The 26,330-nt window shown below is 38.2% G+C and overlaps 2 protein-coding genes across 2 annotated transcripts in view; one reads left to right on the plus strand and one right to left on the minus strand.

The window, feature by feature from the left end:
* The first annotated feature begins 1,398 nt into the window (after window positions 1-1,398).
* Window positions 1,399-8,518, plus strand: LOC121525345 (proteinase-activated receptor 3-like). The gene is made up of 2 exons (XM_041811293.1): window positions 1,399-1,671; window positions 5,582-8,518. The coding sequence occupies exons 1-2, from the start codon at window positions 1,605-1,607 to the stop codon at window positions 6,631-6,633; spliced, it is 1,119 nt and encodes a 372-aa protein (XP_041667227.1). The 5' UTR covers window positions 1,399-1,604; the 3' UTR covers window positions 6,634-8,518.
* Window positions 8,519-9,784: 1,266 nt separating this feature from the next.
* Window positions 9,785-26,330, minus strand: part of LOC121524837 (synaptic vesicle glycoprotein 2C-like) — an 85,577-nt gene continuing 69,031 nt past the window's right edge. Inside the window, exons 6-13 of the mRNA XM_041810352.1 lie at window positions 25,823-25,912; window positions 25,635-25,745; window positions 25,462-25,550; window positions 21,850-22,014; window positions 18,832-18,965; window positions 15,642-15,845; window positions 15,388-15,547; window positions 9,785-13,779 (exon numbers count right to left, since the gene is read on the minus strand). Of these exons, the coding sequence (XP_041666286.1) occupies window positions 13,596-13,779; window positions 15,388-15,547; window positions 15,642-15,845; window positions 18,832-18,965; window positions 21,850-22,014; window positions 25,462-25,550; window positions 25,635-25,745; window positions 25,823-25,912 (1,137 nt within the window). The 3' untranslated portion in view covers window positions 9,785-13,595. The remainder of the gene's footprint in view (window positions 13,780-15,387; window positions 15,548-15,641; window positions 15,846-18,831; window positions 18,966-21,849; window positions 22,015-25,461; window positions 25,551-25,634; window positions 25,746-25,822; window positions 25,913-26,330) is intronic.

Here is a 26,330-nt window from a genome sequence, read left to right on the forward strand (position 1 = left end):
ATCAGTGTGTGATCATTCCTGTAAAGTTTGATGATGATTGGCATACGCATGAAAAAGTTATGAGGCATTATTGATGTATTTTTCACTTCAAAAACTGGCCAAAAATAGTTCAAGTTTGGGGTCCGGCCACGGCACCACCCTGAGGTGAAAATTCACAGTTTGCACAATCTTAGATCTCCAGGTTGTCTAGAATGAGCAAAAAAGTTCGGGACTCTACTGGATGGAGTCCCTCGGATTAGTTTGTTAAAATATGAAACTTGTGAATTGCAGGAAAATGGCCAAACTTTACCTTTAGCTGTTTTTAATGCACTCCCTGTGCATTTAAGAAGAAGGCCCCAAGAGACTTTTTTTCCATCTAATCATGATACATATATGTACCAACTTTCATGCATGTACAGTGCTTCACAAATTTATTAGACCACCCTAACCCTAACCAAAGTAAAGTTTATGTCACAGCTGCCCTAAATTAACAGCATTGGTAATTACCAAAATTCCTTTTTTTAAGTTTCTGCAATGGTTAATACACCAATATGTAGAAGCTTTTTAACTAAAATGATATTTTGAATTCTAAAATATAATTATTATTGTTATTCATGAATTTTCAAATTTACTGCTGTACAAAAAAAACCTGAAAAAATAGTAAAGCACATTAATATTTCTTTATTAATATGTCAAATTACAGTTATTTACTTGCATTCCTGAACAGAAAAATGAGTTTTGGTGGTTGAATTTTATGCTTGATTTATTTCTGACTTCTCAGAGAAGCCCAGTGACCCGGCTCAAATTTGGGTGAATTCAGTTTGAAATTCCTCATTCCTGTTCAAAATGGTAAAACGTGGAGAGCTCACTGAAAATGAAAGAGTTTGCATTAAAGCACTTCATGATGCTGGATGGTCTTTTAGACAAATATGACAGGTGGTCTAACAAATTTGTTAAGCACTGTAGCTCTTACTCACTTTCCTATCTCATGTTTGGGGACCCTGTGTGGCCCCTGCTTGATGGACTTTCACAAATCCACCAAATTACCAAAATTTCCACTCAGGGATAATTTTCTGTAAATTTTGGTGAGTTTTTAGCTCATTTAAACCTCCAAATTCTCCTGACAGAAATGACACATACAGATACAATAGGCGCTTGCCAACAAAGGTCAGTGCTCTGGCCCTAATAAACTATACATTATTAATTAAAAGAAGTTAAGACTAGTAAATAACAAAAGAGCTTAAATTAACTTTACTGAAAGACAGTAAACAAAGAAAACAGCACAAAGGAGTGGCGCAGACAGTGTTTTCCTGTCACCTTTTGCTCTCATAAAGGAGAGCATAGTGCAACAACAGTGACAGCAGTTGTGTGAGGGGGCGTTGCGTTCACAGGTTCTCTCTCTGCATGTCAAAACAGCGACCCACAGGAGACCCACATTCCTTTTGAATCAGAGATGTTTTCTTGTGCTGGTAGGTTAGGGGAGGTGTTTGTGACTTCAGAGTCACTCCCACAGAGCGATCGCATGTGGAGGTGACACCGAGGGTGATGAGGAAATGTGAAGAAGACGCAGAGAGGAGAAGTCTGTCTCTGGCGCTCTAATTTACCTCTATTCAACAATAAGAAAAATGGGAACACGTCTTTTATTTTTCCTCGTTCTTCTTCTCTGTTTGAGTGTTACACTCCAAAAGAAAGGTAAGACTCACTTCATTTTATTTTTGGTGCTTTTTTACTTTAAAATTACCCTGAAATGTTCTCTTTTTTTTAATATTTGTAGTTAAAGCATTAGCTGTCTGATGTTTTAACTTATCAGTCTCACAACTGGTAGGTGTGATTTCTAAGATATCATACCTTCAGATTAATCAATAACAACAGGTTACAACCTGCACCCTGGTGATTCACTGATCCACTATTTCACCAAAGACATTCTGTACACGTGACATTTTGTTTCAGCATTAATATTTAATCCATGCTACTACTGGCTGGATAACACACAAGACATTGGAATGTGTGACTTTGCTTTTTTTCTAATTGTATTTAACCTTATGTTTGATGAACTCAACTGTTCATAAAAAAATCAACAGTGTCAGCATTTAAACAATAATGAAGTGTGGTAGTTCTTACTTTAGTGGCCATGTCCAAGTATTTTTCCTGTAAATGAACAGACTAATAATGCTGCTATGTGGCCTATAAAAGCCAGAAACACCAGCAGTAACAATGTCTACTAAATCTAAGTCAGTTTCAGTCCCTGTGAACTCCACACCTTTTTTCTCCTGAAGATTTCCACGTTAAACCTTCAGTCATGGGATTAATATTTAACATTAAATGTAATCAGGATAAGATATTTCTAGAAAATTCACAGTCAAAACAGTACAGGGCATGGAAAACTGGTACTATATTGTCCATAGGGGGCGCCAAAATCAACACGCTACAAGAGTTTTTACTGCAGCTTTAAAAAGAAACAATCCAGCATTATAGAATAACAGTGTATGTAATATAGGACATAGCTATCTTTTTTTTGTATGAAACAGTGTTCTAAAATATTTAGTGTGCGGGGAAAATTGAGCAATATACAATTAATTTTACTGCAAGAAATAAAATAATCTTATAAAACACACAGTAAAACTAAAGAACACTGTTTTAAAAGGAAGTAGCAAAGAAAGCCTGAATTTAAAAACATGATCTGTAAAATGTTTGAAATTTGCCTTAAAGCCACATTTACTTGTCATTTCATTACTTATTATTTCTTATCAGTTTGGCACAAATACAACAGGCAATAAATAATATTACTTTAAATTTCAGTAGAATATTTTTGTGACTTTATCACTAACAAACTCAGCAGGCCTGAATCAAATTACCAATTGGTTGATTAAACCAAATTATTTTAGCTAATCTCAGGGACTCTGTAATCACAATGTGCGGGTTGTTTTTTCAGCGGTCAAGTTTAAGTAGCATTGTCTGGCTACCATGACTGTATTCACAACTACCATACTACTGTAAGGCACAAAATTCAGTATGTGCAGCATGCTGCACTAATTCATACTGTGCTTGACTTAGTACAAGGCTGCCGATAAGGGAGGATAAATAGGAGAGCTTCCTGCTGCCCAGACAAACTGGGGGCCCATAGAGGTCAGCAAAATCATGGTCCATTGTAAAGTTAAGCTTTGATAACATAGCTATGATAGCATATCTTATTTTTAACCTGAATAATAACCACTCTTATCAAAGTAATGGAAGCTATATTGAATTACGTTTGTTTATGCAGTAGTACAATATAGCCTTTTTCAAAATGTAAACCTCTTTTCTTAAGACAGAATAATTGTGTTATTGGTAATGTTAACAATATGGGTGGGCATACTAAACTAAATGATTAGGAAAAGTAATGTCAGACTTCAAAGCTAAGCTATGACTAGCAGAAAAATCAGGATCTCAAAACATAAAATAGAAGAACTGAGACAACTTTGATGGAAAGAACTGAATAATTGCGAAAAGAGACAACAAATGGTTTAAGCTGGCAAAGAAAGGGGCTAAAATTGGTGGATAGTGCCAAGAATGAGCAAAAGCAGCATAAATGGATTAAAAGTGGGGGGAAAAGAATTGGCAAAAATAGTGTACGATTGGTAGAAAACTAGCTTAAAGTGGCATAAATGGGTGACAACTTCAAAAAAAGGGCAAAAATTGATGGGAAGTGGTGAAATAGGGAAAAAGCAGCACAAATGGTTAAAAGTGGAAAAAGCTGGCAAAAATATATTTAAGTGGAAAAAAAGATAGACAAGTGGCATAAAGGGCAGTAAGCAGCAAAATTGGGGTAAACAGTGAAAAAAGAATAATCAAAAGTGGTTTGCATTAAGCTTAAATAGGCAAAATAGGCTCAAAGTGGTAAAAAGTAGCATAAATGGGAGACAACTGGCAAAAAGGGAAAATCTGTGGCAGAATATTGTTTAAAAAAGCTGCACAAATGGATTAAATTTAGAAAAAAGAATTGTCAAAAATGGGTTACAATTGGCAGAAATGGACAACAAAAAGCAAATTGGGTTAAACGTGTCAAAAAGTGGTGTAAATGGGTGAAGACTGACAAAAAAATCAGAACAAAATCTGTGACAACAGGTAACAAAGGAGCGAAAATTGATGAAATGGCAAAATAGGGAAAAGCAGCACAAAAGTGTTAAATGTGGCAAAAAGAACTGGCAAAAAATGGCTTAAAGTGGAAAAAGGGCACCAACTGGCAATATTGGGGTTAAAAGTGGAAAAAAGAATGGTCAAAAATGGCTTGTAATTGGCAGAAATGGATAAAATGGGTTCAAAGTGGGAAAAGAAGTTTCAACCAGCAAAAAAAAGGGCAAAAATCGGTAAAAAGTGGCAAAAATGGGCAAAAAGCAGCACAAATGGGTTAAAAGTGGCAAAAGAAGTGTCAAAAATGGGCATAAAGGGGCAAAAAACTAGAAGAATAACATGAACATGATTTAAACAACAGAAACCACTAACACATTTTCAGCTCCAAAATGAAGTAACTGTTAGCCAGGGGGCTAGCACCAATTCTACTGAACCCACTCACATGTATTGACAGCATCAATAAATAACAGCCGGGGCCCTTCTCTGGGTTTTCAGAGACCCAGCCAGGCCTGTGGGTGGGCCTGCAGTGATGTGTACGTCTGCTGAGCCCAGCCCTGGTTTCCTGGTCTCAATGCCCCAGATAATGACAAAGGGTGCTACAGTGGGATTACAAAAACAGTGATCCCAAGTAATTTATTTGGATACTTAAGATGTAAAAAGTTATATAACACCTACATCTCACATTTGTTTGTATTGAGCATTTTGAATGCTTGTGCTGCTCACTGCCACGTTTAGAGCAAAAGCCCAGTACCAGCAAACCTGGACTCCAGGTTCAGCTCAGGGAAATAACAATGAGAAGATCTGAAGTCAACCTTTTGTAAGATTCATTTTGGAGCTTTTTTTAAAACCTTAATTAGAGCAACAGGGCAGTGGGCAGGAAATCAGGGAATGGAGTGCAGTTGAGACCGCAGTCACAAACATTTTTGGTCTAGATGAGTCATTCTCAATGCTGATGACGTGGTTAGCATCTGTACTTTTACTTTCACCTCCCACTAAACAAAACAGAAGCATCATAAACTAAAAAATCTAAAAAGCAAAGCTTAAGTATCCTTTTTTCAAAATAAGTAGATTTTAGTAAGACATACTTAATCCATGTCATAGTTTGGTGATTGATATCAGCATTTTGTTTTACTAATAACTGACAGAATTGATAAATGAAAAGGTGTGCTACTCTACACTCTGTTTTTTTTTTTAATTTATTTATTTAGTTTTGACTCTACAGTTTCCCCTGATGCCCTGCTCAGAACACAGTCTGATTGGCTTGATGTCACACAACTACCAGCCAATCAGCACTGAGGCCTGAGTGGCACTGACACAGGAAGTGTGCAGCATCCCTTCCTGTTTCCTGTGTTGACAGAGCGAGTGCTGAATGATTTTCTAAATTTTTAGCATGCAGGTTCACTTCAGTCACAGTTGCTTTCCACCACTTTTTAATCAACATATTTGTAAGAGTTACGACTCTCATGCATTGCTTTTGTTGTGTTTCTTGCAGGGAAAAATGGAGCTCAAGGCTCGAGGAGAAACAGAACAGTAGCCGGTCCAAGAACTTTTATAGGCCAGCCGGACCCTATCCCCATATATGGGACACAAGCTCCGGTTTCATCTCCTTCCCCTCCAGTGCTGCGGTCGCTGAGCAACAGCACAGTGGAATACCTCCACAGCCCTCTGAGCACGTGGGTCATCCCCATTATTTATGTCCTGGTCATCATTGTCGGGATCCCGGCCAACGTGGCCATCCTGGCTATGCTGTGGACTAAAATCAGAAAAGTCTCCTCTGCCATCCTCTACTGCAGCCTGGCCGTCTCCGACCTCTTCCTCCTCCTCTCCCTCTTCTTCAAGGCTCACTACCATCTCCATGGTAACCACTGGGTGCTCGGGGAGGCTGCCTGCCGAGTGGTCACGGCCTGTTTCTATGGCAACTTGTACTGCTCGGCCCAGACGCTGGCCTGCATCAGCATCAAGCGCTACCTGGCTGTAGTGCACCCATTCATGTACAAAAGGCTTCCAAAGAGGACGTACACGACCTGCGTTAGCATCGCCGTGTGGGCCGTTTTCGGCGCTGCTGTCATCCCTGAACTCCTCGTGCAGCAAAGCTACCAGCTCCCTGAGGTGGACCGTACCACCTGCCATGATGTTCTACCTCTGGACTCAGACTCCCATGTCTTCCTGCTCTACTATAACCTCTTTTTAACTCTCTTCGGCCTCCTGGTTCCCCTCGTGGTAACAGTCATTTGCTTCGCCAAGATCGTGTGCGAGCTGCAGCGTTCACACCATGACTGGGAGATGTACATCAAGGCCAGCTCTCTGGTGTGCGGCATCTTCCTGTTATGTTTCACCCCAGCAGGACTTCTGCACTTCCTCCATTATGTGCAGCTATTCATGGACGGAACGGAAACTTTGTACATCTATTTTAAAGCAGCAGTGTGCTTGTGCTGCGTCCATGCCTGCCTGGACCCCTTCCTCTTTCTGCTCATGTCCAAGTCTGCAGGATCCAGCCTCTACTTCAAGCCTTTTAAGGGGAAAACTCTGAGCATATCTTTCTAAGAAAAAGAGCAGAAAAACTGGTTTTGATTAGATAAGGGTGGGAATTTTTTTTTCTGTGGCTGGAATCCAAAGAGAAAGTGAAACTACTCTGACAGTATTTATTATAACACAAGTGACATGCAGACTTCTTCTTCAGTAAAAAGTTTATATATGAAGCTTTGATGCACAGAGATGAATGAGAAGATTGTAAGTGCAGGCAATGTAAATATCCATGTACATACATATTATAAAAACTAGTTTATATCAGTGTGAAAGTCTTCCTGGTGAAGCATTTATGTTTGACATTTACAGCTGAAAGGGAATAATTTCATTAAAATAACTATAAAGAGTAAATGAAGCTTTTTTGTATTCTTGGTGTCACATATGGAGCTGTTATGTCTGCTGGTTAAAAAATAATCCAAATTTTGTCTATTTCCAACAGGGTGATTAGACTGAAATTTTTTTGAGACATTATTCCAAAATACACCTCTTTCTTAATGTATACCTTATCTAAATCTTTGCTTTTTGAACCCCTAATGAGAAAAAACAGCTAAATTGCCCCATTGTTGTTGTTGCCCCTCCCTCACTGAGCCGGTGTTTCCTGCCCAGGCTGAGACAGGATGCAAAAACACCCCAATAAACCTCACTGGAAGGAAACATGTTAAGAGTTTCCTGCCATATTTTCTACTCGCTCCATCTGTCTGGAAACAATGTTCAGCTGGTGGTTAAATCTAAATATTCCACAGGAGCATTTTGAAGAATGAAGAATCTGAAGAAGAAGACTATTTAGTTTAGTCTAACTTTAAATAGAAAAATCCCAACAGATTTGCTCTAACAATTTTGGATATGTCACAGTTCACACACACTATAACACCTCTTACCCTGCTTTGATTTAAAGTCCCACATTGTGATTTTAGACATAATAAGTGTGACATACTCACCAACCACTTCATTAGGTACACCTCTTCAACAGCTAATCACTGCAGGTGTCTAATCATTCGATCACATGGTCAGGACAATGTGCTGAGGTTCAAACTGAGCATCAAAATAGGGAGGAAAGATGAGTTAAGGAACAATAAAGACAGTATTATTTGAGAATGGATGCCTTCAAAAGTGCTTTATCATGACTTGGTTTTACCCTCTGAGCTCTCTTGTGTCTCGTCTGGACTTTTTCTCCTAAAATGCTTGGAAAAACGTCAACTTTGTGTTGCACAGGCAAGCTTTAAACATCCTTTTCTTCAGGGCAACCTCGGCTTTAAGAATATTTGTGCTGCAGTAGTGTCACTGGAATTTTATAAAAGTTGAGGGACAAAGATAAAAGAAAAAAATAATTGAAAATTAAAACTCAAAGAAGTATGTTTTCGTACAGACTTGGTCTCCCAAAAAAATAAAACTGTGAGGAAAATCTTCAAAATATTCACATTTTTACAACCCCCCAAAAAAGAAAATCAATGTGCTTTTGTGAATTTTAGTCATTATTTAAAGTGCAGTGGCTCTGAGGGACAAATTACAGCCTCCTTTTGTTTATTTCTCTCTATAATGAGTCATTCAGGCTTCTTCAGTTTCTACTGCAAGTCTGTGCATATTTGGAAGTGTGCAAATACTCAAAAGCTATGGCAAGATATGTTTAGAAGCATATTAGATAACATTACCTGTGACCTTGAATTTCTTCTGATTTTTTTTTTTTTTTTTTTGGCCACTTGAATTTCAAAGTGTCCCATGCTGATGGAAATGTTGTTATAAATCTCATAATCTTTCTTGCAAAACTCTATATCCATAAGTGTAAATGTTCAAAACCAAAACCCCACTTTGTAGTTTTTCAGAAAGAAACTGAGTTACACTATATTGCCAAAAGTATTCACTCACCCATCCAAATAATTGAAATCAGGTGTTCCAATCACTTCCATGGCCACAGGTGTATAAAATCAAGCACCTAGGCATGCAGACTGTTTCTACAAATATTTGTGAAAGAACGGCTTGCTCTCAGGAGCTCAGTGAATTCCTGCATGGTACTGTGATAGGATGCCACCTGTGCAACAAGTCCAGTCATGAAATTTCCTTGCTCCTAAATATTCCACAGTCAACTTTCAGTGGTGTTGTAAGAAAGTGAAAGCCATTGGGAACGACAGCAACTAAGCAACTCAAGTGGTAGGCCACGTAGAACGGAGAACAGTACTTGTCTGACTTCATTGTGCCAAGTGTAAAGTTTGGTGGAGGGGGGTTTATGGTGTGGGGTTGTTTTTCAGGAGCTGGGCTTGGCCCCTTAGTTCCAGTGAAAGGAACTCTGAATGCTTCAGCATAGCAAGAGATTTTGGACAATTCCATGCTCCCAACTTTGTGGGAACAGTTTGGGGATGGCCCCTTCCTGTTCCAACATGACTGTGCCCCAGTGCACAAAGCAAGGTCCATAAAGACATGGATGAGAGAGTTTGGTGTGGATGAACTTGACTGGCCTGCACAGAGTCCTGACTTCAACCCGAAAGAACACCTTTGGGGTGGATTAGAGCAGAGACTGAGAGCCAGGCCTTCTCGTCCAACATCAGTGTGTGACCTCACAAATGCCCTACTGGAAGAATGGTCAAAAATTCCCATAAACACACTCCAAAACCTTGTGGAAAGCCTTCCCAGAGGAGTTGAAGCTGTTATAGCTGCAAAGGGTGTAAAATTTAACATTTCTTTACCATTTTCTTGGAATGGAAATGAATTAAGGCAGCAGTAAAAGGGTAAATGTTTCATAACATGACTCCAGATGCCTAATGACTTGTCCAATGAGCTGTGAGAGTTTTTAAACTGAAATGAGACATGAAGGAGCAGAGGTTGTCTTATTGTACATCATTGTGTTTACAGAAAGCACTGCAGTGGAAACAGAAGAGTGCTGAAAAGGATGATAAAGCATGTGATTAATTATTAATTATTATTATTGATTATTATTAAACCATATTGAGAGTGGGCAGCTTAACATCATTTGTGGATTAATGCTCTAGGACAGTTAATGAATGATGTACTAAAACTGCCAAGCAGTCATTGCCTTTGTCTTGATTTTGTATTAATGGCGCCATCTGCTGGTGTAAGTGGGTGCATTGTCAAGAAATAAAACCCTCTCAAAGCTGTTCAAATGAAACTCTTTATTCAATATGGAGACACCAGAGGAATCCACCTATACACCGCATTCTCTTGATCCTTTCTTATCAAAATAAATCATATCAAGGACAGGTCACTGTTTTTTTTTTACACACAGCTCCACGTAGTTTCACAGCAGAGGTTTTCAAATCTGAAAACGTTTGGCAACTTCAGCTTCCTGAAAGTGAATTTACAATAACTGTAAAATCTTCTTCATGCAGATTCGACCCCCTCTGCTGGTTAACATCTTGTACACACGGCCTCCTCACCACCAGCATGCTCTCTCACAGTGACCTCTAAGTCAACTCGGTATAATAAACACCTGTCCACGACGAATCTGACGACACACGAGAATGATACATTCACTTTTGACCCGGGAATCACGTCTGTTTCCCCCCCAGCGGAGGAACAGAGAAGACACCAAAATGGAGAGAGCAACACACAACAGAAGGACTTCAGTAACAAACATGCAGGATTTCTGTTTGTAACGTGATTCAGAGTGACTTTTTCAGCTCAGGTGGAGGTGTGGAGAGGAAAGAAAGATGCAGACAAGCAGAAAAAAGCATCAAGAAACCAGACACGTTCAATTACGTCAAAGGAACAGCTGCATGTCGGAGGTCACGTTCTGCACAGATGTGCTTTTCAGAATAAGAGCATTAAAATAATTAGAATTAACAGTGTTATACTTTAGTGTTACACTTTTGTATGATCGAACATTTCCAGAAAAGAACACCTTACCAAGATCATTCTACAAATTCTCTTATGCTTTTAAACATCAAGACATTGATGTTGTAGCAGCAAGAGTTGCATTCATTAGAGGTTTTAAAGGCTCAGTTCACCCAAATCACCCAAAAACATGCTCAAGTTAAACCTCTTAATATATTTGATATGTCTCTTTAAGAGTGTTTTTCACATTGGACATAGACTTGGCTGTCCATGTGAGCTGGACAACCAAGTCCGATCAATGGAGGCCTGACTTAAAAACTATAGGACTTCAAGGATCATGGTGCTTGCCTGACACTGCAGCCCCCTTTCAGAGGTCTAGTGGAGTCCATGTCCCTCAAGTTAGGGTTATTTTGGTTCTTAGCTAACGCGAACGGTAAACTACAGGACGTTAGGACATGTTACGACTTACTGGTGCACATTTTGCAGGATTACCCATGTAGACTCCAGCATCAACCCACTCTGAGCCCAGTTAAAGCCTGTTTCGGTGCATGCACTGGCTAGGTTGGTGGTCCACCACTTTGGTCCCCACTAAAAAACCTCAATGACAAAATAATATATATTAAGTACATATGCCCAACCTTCCCAAGGGTATTATTCCACTGGAGTTCACATTAGGTGTCAACAATGCTAGTGGACATGTTTTTCTCTGGAATTTGGGTGAAATGGTCCTTTAAGCATGGCTTTTAATTTCACTTAAGCACAGGTTTCAATTCCTCCGTGTTCCTTGGTATCGACCTCAACAAAACTTTCAGAGATGGTCGCTGTATCTATTAAGAGTTTGTCTGGACGCACTCGTACACTCACATCACACAAACACACAGAAGTTCATGCACACTGCAGTTTGGAGAGATGAGAGAACCAAACGAAAGCAGAACAGAGCAGCAAAGCTTCCAGCAAGGTTTGGAAGAAGAGACGGGCTCGACAGAGAGAGAGGCACGACATTTGAGAAAGGCCTTTGAGTTTTGGAGGGAGCAGCAGCAAGGCAGGAGGAGATAAACGGAGCAAGAGGATGAGACGGGATGACAGACACCATAAAGAAACCAATGCAGAAAGGAAAAGAAAACATGGAGAAAAGCAGATTATAACAGCAGAGTGTAAATTCTTCTTGACAGATCAGATTGCGAGCGGAGAGCAAAGCCCTTCATGGTGAGCTCGGCGCCACGAGACGAACACAACACGGACACGAGGGAAGGAAAGAGGAAGCATTCAGACAAAAGGTTTTCAATCCCAAAAGTCTCTTACTGTAAAAAGCAGAAAATGTAAACTTCTTTTCACGTTAGAAATGTAGCTGCTGAAGTTGCCGGTTTTCACTAATCTACTACAACATTTTGATTTTTTTTCTATGGCCTTGTCATTCTTGCAAAACGCAGCAAAAGGTTTGAACTTCCCCAACCTGAAAGGGATCAAAGATGAGAAAACTGAAGTAACGAACCATAAAGCAAATCCTTAAATAAATAAATAAATAATAAATAACCGATACCATATGTACAGATACACAATCAAGAATACAGCTGTTACTAAAGGATTTGTTCTTAAAGAAGTAGATCCACTTTTTAATGCCCACTGACGGAGAGTTGGACAAGAGTATCAAGAGCTAGTTAGCTTAGCTTGGCATAAGGACTTGGAGAGGAGTTTAACATGTAGCCTATATAAATGAATGAATAAATATGCAATATTTTGAGTTTGTAGAGGTCATAAAGTCCAACACAGGACCACAGCACATCGTGTTTTTATCCGAGCCCCTCACTCAAATTCTCTGCCCGGCCTAAGACTGGCCTGTCACAATATTTTAATCTAGATTTTTTCTCATTTTGTCTGTTTTTCTTAAAATAACTTCAGATCAGTTTCCACTGCACAAATTATGAGATGGAGACAAACTGAAAACATCTGCCGGCCACATTTCCTGAATTAAACAGTCTTTTAAAAACTGTTTTCCAAGTGGTTTATTTTTAAATTTGCGTAACAGATGGATAGGCCAGATTCCATGTCAATCACCAGTCCATCCTGCAGAGCTCCAGTCTGTAACGACTGTGCCGGGTCTAAGAACAGACCTGACCAATCAGCATAACTGGAGCAGAAGGAGGCGGTAGCTATGGGCGGGGTTTTGTTGTACTGAAAGCCAATAGCAATGGCTGCTGCCAGTGTAGCGTTTAGCTTGGATGTAGCTACAGAACAGCGGCAGTTTTATCAGTACTGGGCCACAATTCTTTGGTAAATAAAGAGCAAAGAGCAGCACTAAAAGCTTTTCATGGTGGTAAAAATGTTTTCTATTTGAGTTTGCTATAGTTATGGGCTGGGTTTGCTTGTCATGTAAGCTGGTACAATGGCTATGCTAATATAGCGATTAGCTACGTTGAAGCTACACTATAGTAAGTTTGTGTTACGATGCTCTTTTAAGAGAGTGCTCAAGTGGTATTTATAGTTTATATTTGGGTATGTCCTGTGGTTCGTCCAAGATAAGAGATGATTTGATCAAGCCATACGGTAATTTTAGCTGAGATTTCTATTGGTCTTTACCAGGAGCCAATCCCTAAAACCACCTCCGAGAACACGTAGGAGTCTGGCGAGCTTTTTTTTTTACCCCTGATTACAGTCCATAAGCCAAGCTAAAATAAGCAGTAGCTTAGCAAAGTGTATTTCCCTAAATGTTGAACTTTTCCTTTAAATTAAGCGAGGTCCACCTCGGTTTGGATCGGTCAGGTTGTTGGAAGTCCAAACCTTTTGCAGCAGTGACACGTGCATTTGAGTGTTGCATGTGTGAAACGGCTTTTAGTAAATGAATGAGCTGCTGATATTCAGATTTATCGACACTTTACTGAAGTAATCTCTTTCAGATTACTTGGGACATCAACCACCGGACGTTGACATTTCTAACCTTTGATTGTAGTCGAATAACTCTTTGTATCTACAGCTCATTTTAAAGTTAAACTGCATTTACTCTGACTTTATTATGTACCAGGTATTCTACTCTGATAGAACAGAACTTGTCCTGTAGTGAGTTTGTGAACAATCTTATCTATCAAACAATAATAACAAGAAGACTACGGTGATGTTTCAGCGATGTTTAGGTAAATAAAGTCCACGACGGTTCCTCTTAGCGCTGAGTGAATACCTGGTAAATAACAGACTGCTGAGGTTTACATGAGGACATTGGCTCGTGTGTCTGGCAGTCGGAGGCCCACCAGCCCGCCGCAGACCAGAACAGATGAAGCCAGCAGGATGGGGATGGCCTTGGTGATGCCAACCAGTGAGCCAAAGATCAGGTTGCCCAGCACTGCTGCCAGCTTACACATGGCATTACAGAAGCCAAAACCTGTGCCCCTGAAAGACAAGAAAGCAGAGACAAAAGGGAGGCTTAGATGTTGGAATTTTCTATCATTATTAATTTTGGGTAACTTCATGATTTCATTTATTAAGGGAAAAAGCCATCCAATCCTACCTGGCCCTGTGTGAAAAAGGAATTCTCCCTAAAACTAATAACTGGTTATTCAACCCTAGGCAGCAACAAATAAAAGGAAGAGTTTGCGATGACTGGTAATGAGTCATCACATCGCTGTGGAGGAATTTTGGCTCTCTCTTCTTTGAAGTATTGTTTGTATTCAGCCACACTGGAGGGTTTTTGAGCATCATTAGGCCACTTCAAACCTTCATTTTGTTTTATAAGCTGGTGTATTTTGGATCATTGTCCTAATATGCTCTTGAACTTAAGATCATGAAATGATGGCCGGATGTTCTCCTTCAGGATTTCCTGGTAGATTGTAGAATTCATGGTACCATTAATCACAAAGCAGACCCAGATCATCCCACTACCAACGCCATGTTTGTTTCTGCCTTGGAACTCTCCCATGAGGCCATTTTTGCCCTGTCTCTTTGTTATTGTTGAATCATGAACACTGGCCTTAACTGAGTCATGTGAGGCCTGCAAGTCTTCAGAAGTTGTTCTGGGTTCTTTGGGACCTCCTAAATGAGTTGTTGATGCGTTCTTGGAGTCATTTTGGTTTGCTGACCACTCCTGGGAAGGTTTGCCACATTAAAAGTTTTTTCCATTTGTGGATAATGGCTCTCACCATGTTTCACTGGAGTCTGATAGCTATTGAAATGGCTTTGTAGCCCTTTCAAGACTGGCAGAAGTCAGTTGCTTTGTATCTGATCTGTTCTTGAATTATTTTAGACTGCAGCATGATGTGTTGCTTAAAAACAGCATTTTGTATTTACTCGAAATATCTTTGTCTATTATTGAAGTGTATTTGATGATTAACTGTTGAGACCAGTAATAAAGCTAAGATGCTCTCTTTCTTACTAATGTCAGAATCATATAAATGGTAAATACCAATGATTCTCAACTGGGCTCAAAAAGTCCCATTATGAGAAGTCATGACCCAAATTTCTGATATATTTGTCATCAGTTGGAATTAATAAAAAATGGTGCTGTTTTGACCCCAGACATGTGAAACTAAAGAAAACAAGACATTTGATAAAAAAAATTAAAATCCCTGGAAAGTATAATAGAAGATTTCTGGGGAAAAAACACCTTCCAGGAAAATTTCCCCAAATTCCCAAACATTTCTATGGAAATGTCCTGAAATATTACTGGTAAAGAGTTGATGAAGTTTCTTATTTCTTGTAAAATCCTCTTAGATTTAGTAGAAAAGTCCCAGAGTGGAGTACCAAAAGTCTGTGGAGAAAAGTCAGCAAAAAATCCAAGAAAAACTCCCTGACTTTTTATGTAAAATCACCTTCAGTGTCCTAAAAATTCAGAGAAAATCTCTGAAAAAGCTTAAATGATGGAACAAAAGAATTAAAAGATCTACTGAAAAAAGCTCTGCGACCCACTTTTGGGTCCTGATCCACCAGTTGAGAACCACTGGTATCATTATTAATCAATGTAAGCAGTTCAGTTCTTAAAGGTAATTTGACTGCAGCACTCACCTCCTGTCTGTTGGGTAAAGCTCAGTAGTGACCACATCCAGTGAGTTCCAGGCAGAGATGCTGAGGCCGTTATAGAGGCAGAGCATGAAGATCATCATGGACTCACTGGTGCCGAACCACAGGAAGAAACAACTGATGCCTGACAACACCATGGAGCCTCCTGCAGACACAGAGACACGACTTTAACACCAGTTTCAATCACAGCATATAAAAACATTCTGCATGGTCCAAAGGAAAAAGGAATAATGTCATACCCAACATGCTGAGGCGTCCTATTTTGTCCATGAGCAGTGCAGAGACGATGTTTCCAGGCAGCACGGCCAACGTCCCGAGAAAGTTGACAAAATAGACCCAGTATGCGCTGTAGTCATCGTCGAACGTCATCTGACAGCCGGTTTTGTTGTGGTGGAAGGAGCTGTTGATCACCCTGGAGTTTGTTAATTTAGCGTCATCAATGTCTGGATGTGAGAGACGAGAGGACCGTTTTTAAATCCTGTTTCACAGATGCAATTAGAAATATCAGAATCAAGACGCTGAACTAACTCTTGAGCTTGGTTTAACTTGGGCTCAAACATCTTAAAGCAGGGCTGTCAAACTCAATCAGTGCAAGGTCCAGAATCCAAATTTATGTCAGGGGAGGCTGTGAAGGAAATTGACTGGTAACCATATTTGATTCCTTGCCTCATAAAGGGTTAATGTATATTCATAACCTAAGAGATTATGGCCTTGGAGATTAGGGCAAAACAGGGTCAACATTTAACCAAACACTGTGAACCTCAATTTCACAAGTAATTAATTACCAGAAACTCTTTTTCTTTTTGAGCGTGAATGACAAATGATTTTGGGATTTAAAAAAGTCAAAATAATAAGTTTAAAAGCTCAAAATATGAGATAAAAAGTCAAACTTATTCAAAACCAGGTCAAAACCATGAGTTTAAAAGGTCAAAATATAGGGTTAAAAGTCTGGAGTGGATAAGGAAAAAACATAAAAAGAAAACAAAACCATGAGTTTAAAAGGTCAAAACATAGACAAAAGCGAAATCAAGGTTGCAAGGTCAAAATATAAATTAAAATTAAAACCACGAGTAAAAAAAGGTCAAAATATTGATACATTTCAAAATCCTGAGGTTAAAGGGTCCAAATATAAAATAAAATTCCTAACCAGGAGTTAGAAAAGGTCAAAATATAAGATATATTTAAAAAATCATGAGATAAAAAGCTAAAATATGAGACAGAATTCAAAACCATGGGGTTAAAAGGTCGAAATATTAAATAAAAATCAAACATATGAGAGTAAAAGGTCAAAATATGAGATAAAATCTAAATACATGAGTTTAAAAGTCAAAATATAGACAAAATTCAAAATCATGAGGTTAAAAGGTCTAAATATCAAGATAAAATTCCTAACCATGAGTTAGAAAAGGTCAAAATATGAGATAAAATCCAAAATTATGAGTTTAAAAGCTACAATATGAGACAAAATTCAAAACCCTGGGGTTAAAAGGTCAAAATATTAAATAAAAACCAAACATATGAGATTAAAAGGTCAAAATTTAAAAAGAAATCAAAACCATGAGTTAGAAAGGTCAAAGTATGGGATTAAGAGTCAAAGTTAGGAGCTGATAAGTTCAAAACACAAGATAAAATACAAACTCATGAGTGAAAATGGTCAAAATATGACTTAAAATTTAAAACCAGAATCTAAATTGTCAAAATACAAGAAAACAAAGTCAAAATCATGAATTGAAAAGGTCAAAATATGAAAGAAAAAGTCAAAATGCAAATTTAAAGTCAATATTGTTTGATGCAAAATCTGAAATAAAAACACAAATTCCTTTTTTCTCTTTTCATTTCTGACTTGTTATCAAATTGTTTTTATTTTTATGACTTAACAAGAAAATTTTAACTCACTGAGTTTAAGTTTGCATTTTTATACTGAGGAAATCTGCAGACCTCATATTGGTTTGATCTGAACTTGCAGGAGTGTATGACTCTACCATGGACCTGAAACTTGAGTTTGAGCCTCCCGTCTTAAAGGGATCATTTTTCTGTGCTGTAAATCTTAAGGAGAAATATTTCTTCTATTTTGTAGCCTTAAGATAGACACTAGATTCCCTGCCTGATGCATACGTTGAAACAATTGCAAGCTTGAGGGTTTATCTCAAAGATATGCAACCCCTTGAACATTTGCAGTTACCTTTTTCCAACCCCTCGAGTTCCTGCTTTTCCACAGACTTTAGAATAAAGTTGCAGAATTTTACATCACTTTTTTCCAGGAAAGTTTTAAAAGATTTAAACTGATGAAATATTCATTATAACAAGGGTTGAGGAATTCTGTAACCACAGCAGTTTTTGCCAGCTGGGATTTTTTTCACTACAAGACGTTGGTTTGCCACAGGGTTCAATGGAAGGTTGGAATTCATCCACTAGTAGAGACAGCATCATTGTTGTTTCTGCCATAAACTGTGCAAAAATGCTGCAGAATTGACCTGTGTGGTGCACCACAGCATTAGTGCCCAGGTAGCTTAATTAAGATGTGCCTAAAAGGAGAAAAAAAGCAGTTCAATGAGGTTCTTTACTGCAGATTCCTATGATTTCAGTGGTAAATGTCTACAGTGTAAATGCCTGTGTTCTCTCTGTCCTTATAAAGCGAAGGTTTATTAATAAACTCCAGCAGCTGTGCCGGAGAGAAAACCTCCCCCTCTCTCACCTCTGCTCTCCCTCCCTCCGTCTGTCTCTCCTCGTTTGTCTTTATCCCCCGCTCTCTAGAGGCGCATTGCCGGGGGCAAAGAGACTGCATTTCCCAGGGGGCATTACCAGCAACCCGACGTGTCCTTACTCTTTCCATGTTCAGCTCTTTTCCCGAGTGCTGTGGGGAAACATTTTTCCACCCGACGCTCCCACAAGGTCTGAATCAGCTGCAGCGTTCTCTCTGAACATCCTGCCTCTCTCTGCCTCCTCTTCCTGCTGGTGTTTTTATCAGCACCAGAAAGATTAGACGGGCTGTGCTAAAGGAACAATTGGATGCTTTGAAAGCTGATGTGGAGAGAATCAGCAAATAAAACTCACTTTAATTCAGCTGCTTCAAGAGCCACTTTCATGCACCTTGGTATCTTGAGCATCCAAGTAACATCACGTCTGATAAAAACCATCATCCCTGGAGTGTTTTTGCTGTTATATATCACTGTTTTCATTGCTCTGCAGCCCAGACTGGCTCAGTTTCTCTGCTAACCAGAGTCACCTGAGCTCAGAGTGGCAATCTGTGCAGGGCCAGAGAGGTTAAGCAGTAACTTAGTGGCATAAAGCAGAGCCATAAATGCCCAAACCCTTTCCCCCTTTAGCCAAACGCACGGATCTAAAATGAACTGTCAGAAAGAGACAGAGACGCTGAGTGAGACTTATGTGGCTGTAACAGCAGTTTAGCTGCAGGAGAGGAAAGCTCACCTGTGTTGTAGAAGAAGGAGTCTATGAAGATGCAGCTTCTGAAGGAGGATCCGACTGAGGAGACGTCCTCAAAGTAGCAGTTAATGAAGGATGAGTTGATGAATTGTACCGCTTTGAACTTCATACCAATAAACCTGGAAGGAGAGGAGATGGAGGCAGCAGGAGAGGGAATTCAAACAGTTAAAAATCTCTTAAATTCACTTTTTACAAAGACAATACTAGACTCAATGTAGCCTCTGGTGAAAATGGACTTTGGACATTAGAATGTAGGTTTTAAAAAAAATCTTTTCTTGGACATTTTAAACTGATTCAGCATTGACTGACATAATTCAGCTTTTCCCAACACTTTTCTTTGACCAGTTAAGCGACAGCAGCTATTTCCTCTTTCAGCACACTTTGGGTAAGGCACTGCAGCATCTCCCTGCAGCCACAGCATCATAAAATAAGTCCACCACTGCTTTTAATGTCTCATTTTAGTTTAAAAATTCACTGACATCTTAGTGGAAAAGTAAAAATCTGTCTTTTTGTGTTGAATTGCAATTAATCTCCTCATTTTGCAATTCTGCTGTTTTTCAAAAAGATTTTGTGTCATTTTGGATTTCTGTTCCTGTCTTAAACTAAGGGTAGATGTCTCCCTGCTGGGGCAAAGACCTGCTTTTATTGTGAAAGAAAATAATGACATTAAGGCATGAACTTAGCAACAGCAAGAAAGGAACCTGTTATGGATTGAAAAGATAATCAGAGATGAGTAAAAAGGTCATTTTTGATAACACAATGACAACAGAAATAGTGCACTTAATGTTGACCTTAATTAACTGTGATTAAAGCATTATACTGGCAGCACTTGTCAAAATTAATTTGCACCTTTAACATTTACCTTTTACCTGTTCCCATGTTTCCATTTCAGTCCATAACAAGTTCCTTTTTTCTGTGGTTAAGTTCATGCCAAAATGTTCAATTTACCCAAAGTTTCTTATTTTCTTTCAAAATAAAAGCAGATCAGATCTGTATCCATGCAGGAAAGGCAAATACTCTTAGTATTAAAAAAATGAATAAATTAACTTTAAAACTGTTCAAAATGCAAAATCATGGAGTTTAAAAATGTGGAGATTGTTTTTAATAACCTTGAAAATTTAACTAAAAAATAAACTTAAAACTTTAACTTAAAACTTAAAAACTTAAAAATACCCAACGTAAAATTTAAAAAACCCAAAATAAAAAAATAAAAGAATTAAAAACTTAAGAATTAAAAAAATTAAAAATTTAAGTTAAAAATTAATTTGAAAAAATAAACTCAAAAACTTAAAAATACCCAAAGTAAAATTTAAAAATTTAACTTAAAAATTAATTAAAGTTTCAACTTAAAGGTAGGAAGGCATTGACCCTAGTATAAGAAAAAATTAAAACGAAAAAAACACAAAACAAAAAACTGTTCAATATGCAAAACAATGGAGTTTAAAATGTGGAGATTTTTTTGTAATAACCTTAAAAATCAAACTTGAAAATTAACATAAAAATTCAACTTAAACTTTAAATTTAACTTAAAACTTAAAAATACCCAAAGTAAAATTTAAAAATGTAGAAATTTAAAAATCTAAAAAAATTAACTCAAAAATTAAACTTTATATTAAACTTAAAACTTAAAACTTAAAAACTTAAACATAACCAATATTTTCTTTCAAAATAAAAGCAGGTCTTTATCCAAACAGGAAGGCAATGACCCTTAGCATAACAAAAAAATCAAAATGAAAAAAAAAAAAAAAGAGAAACGTTCAAAATCAAAATAATGAAGTATAAAAATGTGGAGATTATTTTTAATTACCTTGAAAATTTGGAAATTAATCGTTATCAAAAAATTAAAGACTACATGTGCCAGTCTGGCACAAACGGCCCATAGTTGCACAGCTTTTCTGACAATCCAGATGGTCAGTCCATCTCTGTGCAACTGCAGCATTACACTCTATAGAGATGATATAAAACTGACTCAGAAACTCTGGTTAAGATAACAAACTAAGATGCACATCCCAGTCCATCTGTAAGAAATTGCTCTGTTTCCAACTCCAACTCTTAAAAAAAGGCCCAAAAGCCCAAAGAGTAATCTTTAAAAAGTTACGTAGCTATCTAAAGATGCATGAAAATCATGTGATCTGATTCAGAATCAGATTTACTGCCAAGAAGGTTTTGATTATTTAACTTGAGCAATCTTAATGCAGCATGTTCATTACATTTCCACTGTTTAACGCAGTGAAAAGATAGTTTAAGCTTCTTAGTAGGAGTCTATTTTCAGGAAATTGTTGACACCCTGCAGCCAATCAGAACTGATGATTACTTAGACTATCAACAAACACTGCATCTTAAAAAAGAACGCGCACAAAATGATACGTGATTTAATTTTGAAAGTATTTTTATATTCTACTTTCAGAGAACTTGCACAATATCCTTCAGCATGTCACTATAATATGAAAAAGCCACACTGGCTGAATATAATTGCCTTTAGAAGTACATGATTTTTTAGTGCATAATGTAAGTTGATCTTTATTCAGCTAACCAGCCTCTGTTGGTGTGTATAATCTGTTGCATACTGCTCTGCTCAGCCTCATGGTTTTAGTCCAGATTCAATCTCTTAATAAACATGCACTCTGGTCTGCAGTGAGGATGCAGGAGAACAAAACCAGCATATCGATGCATCTTCTCTCCAGCCTTTGTGTGTGAGAGAATCATAACCAGGAGGAGCAGGATGAATAGATGTGTGTGCGGGTGAGATGGAGAGAGAGAGGAGGAAGAAAAGAGAGGGAAAGATAAGGCCTTTAATTTCCTGGCTGTGCAGGAGATAAAGGAGGCAGGATTAATATTACCGGCTGCTGTGTGTTGTTTACGGGAATGAAGAATAGCGCTGCTATCCCACAACAGGACCAAGAGAAGCTTTAGGTTCAGATCAGAGTCTGTTACTTTTAGGTTGTTTGAGACTTCTCCGAGAAAGCAAAAGTCACAAATCTATACAGAGTTAAGTTTGTGTACCTGTCGTTAATAAATGTTCCATTTCTGTGGATCTGGTTCTCCAAGGTAAAGTTAAAGGTGAAGTCTTCGATGCGTTCGTTGTTGTGGATCTTCACTCTGGAGGCGTACTCGTCAGCCTGGAGGTGCTTGATGACGTCCGGGAACCAAACAGAGAGTCCATAAAACCTGAAGACAAAAACAGCCTCATTACACCTGAGAACTGATGCTGAATCAGCTGATTTTGGAACATTTAAATGCATAACCATGACTGACACATTGAAGACAATATTTTAACATTAAAGTATGAAATCAGAGCTTGTTAAATGTAGTAGAACCTTCTGAATACAGCAGAATTAAGATGCAACAGGGAGAGTGTGAGAAAGAATGTTTTTATGGTCTTTTAGGAATTTTAGGGAAAAAAAATAGCTGAGGGTGCTGCAAGAATTTTTTTATTGGATATTCTATACATTTTATCAATTGATTCTAGTAATTAATACTTAAGTTATTAACAGCGGCTGATGAGCAGACATTGGTGCACACTAAATACACAATGAAGCCTAAAATTTGAGGTAACATTGATTTGTTAACGGAGACTAGAGTCTGCAGAGTCATTCACAGTCCAACAGATGATTTAATGAAGTTTCTGTTTTTATTTGCATGAATAATAAAGATTGCTTGGATTTATAATGCACTTTTTGAGGCCTTTCTGAAGTTTGTGTATATTGTAAAAACTGAAAAAAAAATCACACACAAACCAAAAAAAAACAAAAACAAAAACAAACAAACAAAAAAACAGAATGCAATGATTTGCAAATTTCAAAAACCCATATTTTTTTCACAATGGAACAAACAACATATCTGATGTTTAAATTGAGACATTTTACCATTTCATAAAAAAAAAATATATTAGCTCATTTTAATTTAAAGGCAGCAACACATCTGAAAAAGTAGGGACAGGTCCAACAAAAGGCTGGAAAAGTAAATGGTACTAATGAAACACAACTGGAGAAGCATTTTCCAACTAATCTTAATACTATAAATGGTGTTTCTGTATGTCTGTGTTGATTTGCATACCACACTGTTGCTCCAATTGGCCTTGAGAACTCTCAGAAAAATTCTTGAAGGAACTGGTTCAAAAATGGTGCCATGAAAAAAAATCATAACTATATACAGAGTTTCTATAAAATCCCAAAATTTTGCACAGAGTCATAATTCGGGGACTTCTGCTGTGTTCCAGTTACCCCTAAAGTCAGGGCTAGGAATGATGTCACACGTGAGTTCCCTTTGCAGTGAGCTGACCAAGAGTAATGGTGGGTTCCATTTAAACTCGCAAATCAGAAATTCAAAGCTGGCAGTGAGATATGTGATCAAAAATGGGTCCTTAATTCTTAAAAACGTTGGAGCAACCCCCAGTATCCCCAGTTACGAACTTGTAGCAAATGGAATGCATTCAACTCTGGTGCGATGCCATTCCTTGCTCAGACATCTGAGGTAAATGGAACACAGCATTAGTGACAGAGGCAATGAAAAGATTTCAATAAAATCCTAACCCGTCATAATTTGGGGACTTCTCCTGTGGTTTGAAGTGAATGTGGAATATTATTTCATCTCAGTGCCAACAGAGGGCCCAAGAGTGATATGCACAGCGGGTGATTGTGTCAGATCTGAGAAAGCTGGCGCAGGACTGTAACTTTGGTGATTCGTTGACAATGATGTTAAGAGATCGTTTTGTCTGTAGTATAAATTAGGACAGGATACAGCTGTTGCCGGAGGCAATGTTAATTTTGACAGCTATTTTTAATTTTAGTCTCAGTCTTAGTCTTTAGATAAATACCTTTTTAGTTTTAGTCACATTTTTGTCATTTCTACCCTTTATAGTTTTAGTCTTGTTTTAGTCAACGAAAACTCTAAATCATTTTAGTCTAGTTGCAGTCCATAAAAAGTCCTGACATTTTAGTCTTCCAAGTATGGATCTTATTCTCTTGCCTAAATCTGATACCAAATCACGGTAATGTCTTCTATGCACTCTGCCAAACCTAGAGTCCCTGCTTGCTATAGTTGAGAGGCAGAGATTTTAGTGTCTGATGGAAACTAATTTACATTTCAGTCTTGTTTTAGTCATTTTGAAGAAAACTAAACTTACTTTTAGTCAGTTTTAGTCATCAAAGATTTATTTTTGGTTAGTGTTAGTCCAGTCTTTCTCATGGAAAAAAGGTAGTTGACAAACATTTTTGGTCATAGTTTTAGTCTACAAAATTATGGTGATGGTGATCCGGATCACTCCCAAAATCTAATCAGTTCTTCCTTACGCTGTTTCTGCCATTTCCTGAAAATTTCATCAAAATACGTCCATAACTTTTTGAGTTATGTTGCTAACAAACAAACTAAAAAACCCTGCTGATCACATAACGTCCTTGGCAGTGGTTGGAGGACATACTGACTTTTGAAAAAGCACTTGTGTTTGCATAAGTAATGGAGGAGGCAAACAGAGACACTGTGGATTTCGATGGCATTGAAAGAACCCAGAAAAATGAAACACAATGGCAGGGTTGGTGAACAAAGTAAGCAACACACAACCAGAGCTCCAGCTGGACATTAGAAAATGCTACAGATGCGGTGGAGAAAGCCACCTAGCCAAAAACTGCAGGTTTTCCAAAGAAAATGTTACAACTGTAGAAAATTTGGACACACACAAACAGCACTACATCAAAAAAAGAAGGGGACAACATTCCTCTCCCAAAACTCCAGCAACTTGTCTCCTCACTTTACAGAAGTTTACGGACTGTTGTTAAAAGAACAGGGGATGCTACATGTAAAAATGCCCCTGTCCCTACTTTTTTGAGATGTGTTACTGCCATGAAATTAAAAACGAGATCATACATTACAGAAAATGCTAAAAGGTCTCAGTTTCAACATCTGATATGTGGTTTATGTTCTCAGCAGGAGAGGTAAATATGGGTTTATGAGATTTGCTGATAATTGCATTATTTTTAATCTACACAGTGTCCCATTTTTGGGGGGGGGTTGGGGTTAAATAACAGCTGGCATCTGCATTATTTTGATGTGGCTCTTTGAGAGATCCCTATGACCTATAAGACCTTTGATTATCCAAGTACTGTTTAATGTAGTCATCCTTCTAAGTCTGAAAAAGTAAGGACAGAAGGATGGAGTTGATCCAAAAACATTATCCCTTCTACCGTTGCTATCTCTGCCAAGGATAGAAACCCAAAATTATACCAAGATGCCAAATTACAATTAAATAAATGATATTTTTTTGCAGGTTAACATGGCCCACTTTTGTCCCTCTACTATTCTGAAAGATTCTCCTTAAGGCTAAAACTCTTCGACACATTCGTATTGTATTTCATTAGAGCAGCCGGGTGAAAAAACGCAGAATGACACCTTCTCTCTAATAGCTTCTCTCTTTCCAATCTCACCTGTCAACATTCATCAGGAGGATACAAGTGAGAGAGCATCTGCCTGGGTGCTCAACACTTCACTGAAACTGTTATTAAGCTGGAGAGTAACGATGACTTGGCAAAGTAGCGCCGAGGGTGTCACTTAACATGACGGAAGTGAACAATAATAACATAAAAAATGATGAAAAAGATGCATGTGGAGAAAATCTCTTACCCAAAAGACAGAGTGAACCAGACCGCAGCCAGTTTTATAGTGTTGTCTTTCACGGGGTAGTTGAAGCATTTCATAAAAGTCAACCAGATCTGTTAGAAAAAGCGAAGTTTTTACTAAAGTTTAATCTCAACAGCTTAAAAAATCAAACTGGGACAAATAAAAAAGCATCATACTCCTCTGAGCTCGGCCTTGATCTTGAAGAGGACCTTGAGAACCGGGTTGGCTGACTCATTCTGCATCTCCACCAGCTCGTCCAGCTGTTTGGGGATTTTGATCCTGTTCACCTGCAGGGGGAGACACTGGTCCATCAGCTGCTCGGGGCTCTGCAGCAGTGAAGAGGATGTGTTTGGTTTGTACTCACAGTGAAGACTCTCTCCGGCTCTCCGCGCGCTCTCATGTTGGTGTCATGGATCTGTTTGAGCACCATCCAGGCCTCGTCATGTTTACCGTTCTATAAGACACACGGTTACACAGTACTGTCAATGGAAACACGGCAGGAGATTCACTTAAACCTCAAGAGACGGGAATGAGTGAACTCTACTGACCTTTCATCTGGATTTAAACCACAATTTAGACTCTTATAATAATGTTACTCAGGCTTGAGTTTACATATTGATTGTACTTTTATGTGTAATGCGCATTTTTTTAGGATCAGAGACTTTGCTGTGTGCTTTAACTTCAGCTCTTTTTTTTTGCAGCCTTTTTTTCTAACACAAAAAAGGAGGTTCAATTTAAAGTGAGCTGAATCAGCTACAAGTGCTTCATTTTGCAATACACCAGGCCCGAAAATTTATTCTACTACTTTTATCCTGCAAAAAACTTGAAAATGGGAAAGTTTTTCAGTAATTATGTTTGTATTTATTTTCATT

The sequence above is a fragment of the Cheilinus undulatus genome, linkage group 17 (genome assembly GCF_018320785.1).
Source record: "Cheilinus undulatus linkage group 17, ASM1832078v1, whole genome shotgun sequence".
NCBI classification, from domain to species: domain Eukaryota; kingdom Metazoa; phylum Chordata; class Actinopteri; order Labriformes; family Labridae; genus Cheilinus; species Cheilinus undulatus.

Excerpts from the sequence above, each read along its gene's own strand:
- LOC121525345 (XM_041811293.1), top strand. The coding sequence starts at position 1,605 with ATGGGAACACGTCTTTTATTTTTCCTCGTTCTTCTTCTCTGTTTGAGT. Across the intron at positions 1,672-5,581 it reads TGTTACACTCCAAAAGAAAG|GGAAAAATGGAGCTCAAGGC; the intron begins GTAAGACTCACT and ends TGTTTCTTGCAG.